We start from the raw sequence: 9,968 nt of genomic DNA on the forward strand, positions 1-9,968 counted from the left end.
AGATAATTTCAGAAAAATGTTTAACTAGTATATTCTTCTGCCTTTTCACTCTGTGTCTTTCAAATGCAACATGTTCCATTAGTTTTGATTTAGAAGACTCCTCCTTTATATCATAATCTATTCTCTTAAACTGAATAAATCACTATTCCTATTGTTCTTTAAATCACACCTCACATATGCAGCCCTCCTTTTATATTATAATATACTATAATCATTATTTTAACCTACTCCTTATTAAAAAACTTTTAAACGCATTCACACTTTTACTCTTATTATTTTTCCTCTTCTCATTCACTCCTCTCCTCCACTTAGTGTAACCTGAGCTGCATCACCCATCCTCATTCCAGTCAAGGAGGAGGAAGGGAGTCTTCTCTGCACACCAATGTGGACTATTTTGCCTAACCCGAAGCAGCAAATACACAAACACTACAATTAAATAAATACTCTACACTCCTCTTGAGTGACCTGTCCAAGCAGCCTCTAACCACAGGATTTCTACATTTACTTTTAATTCTTTAAAGCTGGAGAAACAGTTCAAGTGTATTTACCGTTACAATCAGGTCCTGGCAGAAAAAACACAAACTAATAAGCATAAAATCGCTTACCGTTTTTTATTGTGGCCACATATTGGTGTTTTTTCTCCAGTCCAGCATGCACAGTAACACCATTCCTGCTCCTTTCCAGCCCACCCAGGGACGCCAATTATAGTGATTTCTTAGGTTTTTCTCTTAATGAATCAAACTCAGTCTGAAGGTTATGAATATCAGAAGAGTATACTTTATTGTCGACAACAAAGGAGAATTTTCAGGAGACCCCCAGTAGCATCTCTGTCTAAAAAAATTCTGTCTCACTGATGTTCTGGCCTGCTTAAATACTCTTTTGCAACTGTTTTTCACATTGTTCACACAAGATCCCACCTAGTTTAACCCCTGACCCCAAATTTCACCTAGGTTAACCCCTGACCCTAAATTCCACCTAATTTAACCCCTGACCCCAATTTCCACCTAGGTTAACCCTTCTAATGGTATTCTTCTAATGGTATGCATGTCTACAAGCAGATTATACACATTCAATTTGAATATATATATTAACATCACACTTTAAAGAGTATAAAATCCACTTCATAATCCAGCCTCGAAGTCATAAAAGCATGGACTAGCTTTTCTGCATCAGAGATAGATAGCATGCTTTGTAATTTAGCGATATTTCTCAGATGAAAGAAGGCAGTTTTTGTGACATGGGATATATATTTTTCAAAAGTTAAATTGCTGTCTAATATGACACCCAGATCTTTTATAGTAGAGCTAATGCTAACTTTGTATCCCTCTAATTGTAGATTGAGTTGTGAGATCTGCTGTGTACAAAATTTAGGCCCAATAAGTAATAATTCTGTTTTGTCGGAGTTTAAGAGAAAAAAAATGTTTGTCATCCAGTCTTTAATGTCTTTGATACACTCAGTTAGTTTAGACAGTTCAGACGTCTCGTCAGGTTTAGTGGAAATATATAATTGAGTATCATCTGCATAGCAGTGAAAGCTGATCCCATGTCTTCTAATAATGTCTCCCAGAGGTAGCATGTAAATTGTAAACAGTAAAGGGCCTAAAACTGATCCTTGAGGCACCCCATACTTTACTGGGCTGACTTGTGATGGCTGTCCATTAAGATTCACAAACTGGTAGCGGTCAGTTAAGTATGACTTAAACCATTGTAGAGCCTGTCCCTGGACACCTGTAGACTTTAAGCGATTTATGAGGATATTGTGGTCAATGGTGTCAAATACCGCACTAAGATAGAGTAAAACTAATAGCGAGATGCACCCTTGGTCAGCAGCTAAGAGTAAATCATTGGTTATTTTCACTAATGCGGTTTCTGTACTGTGATGGCCCTGAAACCTGACTGAAACACTTCAAAAATATTGTTCGTCTGCAGAAAAGGAACATAATTGAGTAGAAACAAATTTTTCTAGTATTTTTCTAGTATCTTCTGATGAGTAACTGAAACTCTTCCAACACCGAAGCTGCGGTCACACTAGAGTTTGAGCATGCAAAATTCTGTTGTATGGCGCTGCAAAAGGGGCGGGATTAACCAAGATGATTAGACATTAAAAAAAGTGAGCGATTGGTCCATATTTTACATTTCTGCCCAGAGAGTTCATATTTTGATCTTCGATTGGTCTCACACAATCAAGTGATGCGTTTTTGCAGGTCAGAGTTTACCAAGCTTGAACTTTGCAATGTAGTAAACTGCAAAACTTTGCAGGAAACGCACAAATTTGCGTTTCCTGTCCGATGCATTCACGTGCGTATGAATGGAAGTCTATGGGAAGAAAAGTCCAGTGTGATCGTGGCTTAAGTGCAAGTGAATGGTTTCTCTCGAGTGTGGCTCATCATGTGTAAATTGAGGGATGTTGATATTCTGAAACTCTTCCCACACTGAGTGCATTTGAATGGTTTCTCTCCAGTGTGGATCCTCATGTGGTAATTAAATGATGATGATTGGCTGAAACTCTTTCCACACTGAGTGCATGTGAATGGTTTCTCTCCAGTGTGGATCCTCATGTGTTGATTAAAGGATGATGATTGGCTGAAACTCTTCCCACACTGAGTGCATGTGAATGGTTTCTCTCCAGTGTGGATCTTTTTGTGGTAATTAAGGGATGATGATTGTCTGAAACTCTTCCCACACTGAGTGCATGTGAATGGTTTCTCTCCGGTGTGGATCCTTATGTGTTGTTTAAGAATTAATGAGTGTCTAAAACTCTTCCCACACTGAGTGCATGTGAATGGTTTCTCTCCAGTGTGGATCCTTATGTGTTGATTAAGGGATGATAAATGGCTGAAACTCTTCCCACACTGAGTGCATGTGAATGGTTTCTCTCCGGTGTGGATCCTCATGTGTTCATTAAGGTGTGATGAGTAGCTGAAAGTCTTCCCACACTGAGTGCATGTGAATGGTTTCTCTCCAGTGTGGATCATCATGTGAATCTTAAGATGGTCTTTTCTTCCAAAACTCTTTCCACACTGAGTGCATGTGGATATTTTCTCTCCAGTGTGGATCCTCATGTGAATCTTAAGATCGCCTTTTCTTCCAAAACTCCTTCCACACTGAGTGCAGGTGAATCGATTCTTGTCTCTCCTTTTCAAAACACCATCAGTCTGTAAATGAGTTTTTTCCTCAATTTTGACATGATGTTCCTCATCTTTACTCCCCTCGTACTCTTCAATTAAGTCTGAAATAAATAAAACATTAGTTTTCATTAAGTCTTAAAAACTTTCATCAAAAGCTGAAAAGCGAAAAGACACTGGAAACATTGGCTACACATGCTGTAATTTTGATGCACATTAAATGTAATATAAATCAGATCATATTTTGTTTGGTCTGTTAACGTGTACACATTTAAGCAGATTCAAATCATCTTTATTTATCTAGTGCTTTTACAATGTAAATTTTGTCAAAGCCGCTTAATAGAAGTTCTAGTAAATTGAAACCGTGTCAGTCCAGTTTTCAGTTTCTCAAAAGTCATTTTGGTCATATTGATAAGACACATATTTAAAAGTCGTAAATGGCCTATTTTTATTCATAAATATATTCATAATGAACAAACAGCTGAATATTTCCCTCTCAGACATGAGACATACCTGTACAGCATCTGCATAAACGCTGGAACGTGCACCTTTCCAGAAATGTATAGTAACGAAGTAGAACTATTTCAATACTGTACTTAAGTACTAAAAGGCTGTATCTGTACTCTACTGGAGTATTGTTTTTTTTCTCCTGTATCCACTTTTACTTAAGTACATATTTTCGCTGATACTTTTACTACGATAGATTTTTTTATGTGCTGCATCGTTACTCATTACTAGGGGTGTCAAAATTATCCATATCAGTTCAGTAATAAATCATAACCGGTTGTTACGTACTGACGTACTTTATCTCATATGCACAATGACGCAATACTAGGATGGAGGTGAGGGCGAGTGAAGGCGGCACAGCACACGAGCCACTATTTCTCTATAGGGAGAAATGCTGTAAAACTTCATCTCTGCCTCTCTCTCACTTTGGACATTTGACCCGCTGCGCTGGCCTGTTTGTGAGGTAACTGTTCATCTCCTCTTGGCTGTTAAAGCGATTCTTGTGGATCCAGACAGGAGCGTGCCTGATGTGCAAGTTTTCTCTACTGTGTCTATTTTGGGTTACCTGTGATAACCGCATATTATGTGCATAAACTGTAACCTCGGCTGTTCCTTCCACCTTCGGTGAACATCGCTTTCATTTCTAAAGCAGATCGCACCCTTTCTGTTGAGCAGGTGAAGACAATAACCAATCAAAGTGGTGTAAGACCTTGCCTGTCTGCTCTCAAAAAGCAAGCGGGAGAATATTTACACTAGTTCATTTAGTATAAATGCTCATGTATTGGAGTTTTGTTTGAAACATTCAGAATGAGTGTTTTCTTTGAGCAGGTCAAATTAAGGGTAAAGTTTATATATCTTACTGCTGTATTAAAGGACAAAATTGTATTACAAATAACCCTTTAACTATCACACCAAGAAAAAAGCAATAGAATGTTTTTTGTTTGGATTTCTTAACTCCTAATGTCGCTAGTTAACACAATCAATGCATTTTTTTCCCCCAACACATCCTATAATTTTTTTTTTAAATATCAGCCTCTACCAAATGGTTAAGATGTAGGTTTATGGTAAAAGTACCAGAATTAATAAATATACTATAAAAACCTGAAAATATGAAGTGTAAGAATACATAAAACATAATCAAAATAAAACATTATTGAATAATAAGTCATAGCCACAAGCCATAAAATATTTCAGATTTTAATTTAACACAGTAATATACATGTTATCCTGTTTTGTTTTACAATAAAATCAAAATCAAGTGAATTAGTGCAACAGGATTTAGTTTGCTTGTTTAGTTTAGTTTCACGAGAGCTTCCAGAAGATTGAACTCCTGTTTATTGTGGTATTAACCAATCAAACTTCAAAACTCCCAAAGTGTGAGTTTGTCTATGTGTGTGTGTGTGAGAGTGAATAATGTGTGTAAGAGAGAGTGTGAGAAACAGTGTGATTGTACCTGTGTGTGTATGTGCGTAAAAGAGAGTGTATGAGTGTGGAAAAGAGTGTATTTATACATGTTTGTGTGTACGTGTGTCCATGTATATGTATAAAGGCATCGGTATTACACGGATATTACGAGAAGATGGTAAATTTTATGGACATTATGTTTGACATGCAATCATACAAAATATTTTTTTATTTTCAGAAAGTAAAACTACACAATTTCCTGTAAGGGTTGGGTTTAGAGATTTGGTGTTAGAGCAATCAAAAGTACAGTTTATATAGTATAAAAACAATTGTAACCTATGTAATATCCCCACAATTCACAAAAACGTGTGTACGTGATTTTGTGACATATTAGGACACAAATCTGTTTAATGACATAGGTATGACACGGTTATTACAAAAAGGAGGTGAAATATGAGAACATTGGTGACGTCCTCCTTTCTCAAAAAGCTTATAAATTCCACAGGATGAGTTTAATCAGAGTAAAGCTGCACACTGTCTCCTGTGATGGTTGGGTTTAGGGCTAGGGTGGGGTGAGGGCAATACAATATACGGTTTGGACAGTATAAAATGAATGGAAACCTATGTAATGTACCCACTTTTCAAAAAAACAAACATCTGTGTGTGAGTGAGAGACAGAGAGAACTGTGTGTGTGTGTGTGTGCGTGTTAGAGTGTATGAATGTGTGAGAGTGTAGGGAGAATGTGTACATAGTACATTACATTAGGTGTGTGCAGGCCAGTGTATGTGTGTGTGTGTGTGTGTGTGTGTGTGTGTATGTGTATGTGCATGTGTGTCTGAGAGAGAGTGTATGTACGTGAGTGAACATGCTGAATTATCTCATCAGTGAAAGAATTTTCTGGTAAAAGGGCCTGACGATGTGAGTTCTTGTACACTGTAAAAAATTGCTGTTAAAAAACGGTCAGATTCTACGGTAAAACAATGTTTTTTCACTAAAACAGTAATATTCTGTTAAAAACAGTGCTTTCTGGGTAACATTTTTTGTTTTCGAGAAAGTAACCAACTGCAGAAAACTGTGAGCTATCAGAGTTCAGATTCGATGTTTTGAAGTCTGTGTTTGAAATCACACTTTGTGTCCTTGTTCACTATTTCATACACTAGTTAACTAATATAGTTCACTTGACAGTTTTAATGAACACTAATGAGTGAATTCAGACACTGATGAACACCTGCTGTTAATAATTACAATTACTGAAGAAAATAAACAAGAAATACAAACAGTGACTTGAGTTACAACATTAAATAAAATCAAATCAAATAAAACAGCTTCAGTCTCAGCAGAGGATCATTAAACAACTCCACAAACAACAGCAGACACACACTTATTACTGACTGATTTGACTTCCATACTATTCTCATTGAGATCCAACAGAAATTAAGGTGTTTTTTGTGTCACCGTAATGGAGTGAGGGGCTGGTTTAGTTGGGCTCTTAACCCTTGAACTCATTTAAGAAGACTTTCCAACTGCTTGAATGCAGAGTTTACATAACGTTTGTATTAGAGCAATAAAGTTGGGAAGTCAATAAATAAAGAAATCTATTTATCTGAAATTAGTTCTGATAAATGTTTTGGTATAAATCTGGATGAAGGGCCACATTCAATAGATTTTATGCTTAGTTGCAGGTATTAATTTAATTAATGAGAAGTGGAAACAGAAAAGATACCTCCGTAATTACTTAACAGTAAAGAAATAACATACAAAAACAGTTCAGTGATGACAAATACACACTCAGACCTCATGAATCTGACCTTGTATCTCAACAATGGTAACATCTCAAATGTTTCATGCTGCAATGCATGCTGGGAGTGGCACTGTACAAATATCCCAGCATGCATTGCGGTATAAATAAATGTTGTATGATGGTCTAACAGTTTTCTTTATTTGTGTTTGATTCTGCTGTTGTTTATGTTTAGACTTTCAGTTGACTGTTTGTGAGTTAAACTGTTAATTTTGTTAGTTGTCACCATTATTGAGGTTCATATGCTGATTATTGATGTCTCTTTGAGTGCGATTTACACCATAGAGCAGTGTTATTGTCCAAGATATTCTTAAAAACTTCCAGAAATCATTGCCATATATATATATACACATAATGTAAAACAATAGATTTAACATTGAATAGCAGCAGTACATTTTATTATACGAAATGAGAACAGACTCTGCCATTTAATAGCAACATGAACATCACCAGATCTTATTTAGGTTTTTGGCTGGCTTGCCACAACAAAGGAGCTTTTTAAACAAAGTTCTTAACAATTGCAGCAGCCACGATGTATAAATGTTAAAAATGACAGGGCTAAGAGCCCAACTAAAGCAAACTCTGTTCTCCATGATGGTGACGTAAAACTTTCACTTTTTTCTCAAGAAGAACTTTAGTAAATGTTATACAAAAATACAAGTATTAAGTAATAAGTGTAGCTGGTGATGATGTTTGTAGAGTTGTTTAATCATCCGCTGATCATTTAAATGATTTAATAATTTGTTGTTCTTCAGGTTAGTTCTTGTTTTTTCCCTTCAGTATTTCTTCATTTGTTCATTGTTAATCCTCAATTATCATTTAATTAGTCAGTTAATTAATGAATTTACTTCAGCTTTGCTACATGTTTCTTGAACACTCAGTAGTGTGGACACTTCAATTAAAACTGAAGTATATGCTCTGGGGTTTAAAGGGTTAAAGGTGTGAGAGGTAAAAACACAGTGTAAAAATGTATTTTAACAGTAATATACTGTTAATTTACACAACGGAAGTAGACTGTAAAAAAACAGTATATTGCTGGCAACCACAGCTGCCAGTAGATTACTGTTAAATCAAGGAAAAAACAGTATTTTACTGTAAAACCTGAAGCTAATTTCTTCTGTCTGTCACCGTTGTGGAGGAGAGTAGAGCCAGTGTATGAGTTAAAGATGAACAATGAACTGCTGATGTTATTCTGCATGTTTCTCTATTTAAAGAAAGCGGCTGTTTAGTTGCTGATGCAGTCAGAAACTCTTTGGTGATTCCAGATTTACATGTATGTGTGCTGTTGTGAAAAATAAGACATTAGAGTTAAACCGAACTTTTCTAATTAACTAAAATAAGTCATCATTATAAGTATGCTTCTAATCATATATAGCACATTACTTCATAAACTCATTCAGCAGTTGACCAAGTTGAGGCAGTTGCTTTCAGTGAGCAAAATGAGTTCACTTGAGTATTGTGTAAATCAATGTAGTCCATGTATTTTTACAGCAACATACTGTAAAATAACAGTACATTGCTGGCAACTGCAGCTGCCAGTATTTTACTGTTTTTTAACGGGACAATTTTTAACAGTGTACTGTAAAAACTATTGACATCCATCAAATATCTACAAAAAATAAACAATCAAATTTAAATTTCTTACAATTGTGCTAATGCTGGTATACAAGTATTTGCCATTTAAGAGGTAATTATCTTTAAAAGTTGTGATTTCCACACATAAGTTCTAAAAATTCATTATATTTACTCCAAAACTATCGTAAAAGTGTTGAAAAAAGATATACTTGAGAAATGATCTCAGTAATTCATGAATAAATAACAAGCTGTGTCATATTTATTCTGTGAATTATCAAAAGCTGATGTTTCTCAGCAAGCAGTCCATTCAGACTGCAGAAATGCATGATATGAAATCTTTAGTTTTGCTTTTCTACCATAAAGTGACAAATTAACCATTTAGTAGACCATGTTTTTCAAAAATTCACACTAAATATTTTTTATGACACCAAGTAACATAACTTTGTAAAGTTAGGGCTCTAAGCAGGTAATAAGTCAAAATATATGCTTACCTTGCTAATTTTTACCAAAAACAGTTCACATGATGTCAGGACAGATTTCCTTGTTTTTGATTTCATTGTAGAAACAATGTTGTGACGAGTGCTTTTGATTGAGTTAGTGACAACTAGTGGATTTTTTTGGCATAACCTATCTCAACCAAGTGATAGAGATGGCTCAATCAGGTTTAGGTAAGTTAGGTACTCCTCTCAATAAGATATGGTCAGTCAAAATATGGTCAACCATTTGGTCGAGCAGGAAGTTAAAGGGATAATATATAAATATTAATATATTTTTTAGATTTTAATAAAAAAAAAAATTGTGTTGTGAACAAAAAATCTATGTATGGAAAGCATCGTCAATACTTGGCTATCGAAATGAACTGAATCAATGGCATAATAATCGTAACCGAACCAAACCGTGAGACCAGTGTAAATTCACACCCCCACTCGTTACAATTATAGACCTTTTCTTGGCAGCTGCACTGAGGTCGCCATAGCGACCAGCGTCTTCTGGAAAAATGTTTAGATCTTCCATTTACAGTGTTTATAACCAGTAATTTGCGAAACCCATTTCCGAAAATAGGTTTCAATAGCCTTTTGAGTGAATTATGAAGTGTTTTTGTGACAACTTTGAAAGGTGTGTGTTAAAGCTGATATAATCTGTCAGATCTGTGGTTCAAGAAAAAAAAGATTTAAAATTAACAAAACAATATGTCTTTTGACTGCTTTCTTTAATAACTACATTACACAATACTTCTACTTTTACTTTCAGTACTTGAGTAGTAAATTTTGAAATAAGCTACTTGCAATACTTAAGTGAAAAAAATGTTTAATACTTTATTACTTCCACTTAAGTATGGTGCTTAAAGAGCACTTCTACTCAAGTCACTTTTTGATAGAGTACTTGTACTTTTACTTAAGTCTGGGTCTCTAGTACTTTATACATCTCTGCACCTTTCCCCTTGTGCGCTGTTGGGTCATTTTCATCCATTCTGGGTTGATTTTGAGGCTTAATTTGGCCAAAACTTTCTCTGTGTTTTAAGAAACGGACTGATATTTGGGGACATCTTTTTCTGACC

General features: G+C 35.4%; 1 protein-coding gene across 1 annotated transcript in view; it reads right to left on the bottom strand.

Moving 5' to 3' along the window:
* Positions 1-754: 754 nt before the first annotated feature.
* The window catches only part of LOC148680716 (uncharacterized), a 33,703-nt gene continuing 24,489 nt past the window's right edge, over positions 755-9,968 (bottom strand). Inside the window, exon 3 of the mRNA XM_088650672.1 lies at positions 755-3,229. Coding sequence (XP_088506798.1) covers positions 2,349-3,229 — 881 coding nt within the window. The 3' untranslated portion in view covers positions 755-2,348. The remainder of the gene's footprint in view (positions 3,230-9,968) is intronic.

The sequence above is a fragment of the Danio rerio genome, chromosome 4 (genome assembly GCF_052040795.2).
Source record: "Danio rerio strain M-AB ecotype USA chromosome 4, GRCz13ab, whole genome shotgun sequence".
NCBI classification, from domain to species: domain Eukaryota; kingdom Metazoa; phylum Chordata; class Actinopteri; order Cypriniformes; family Danionidae; genus Danio; species Danio rerio.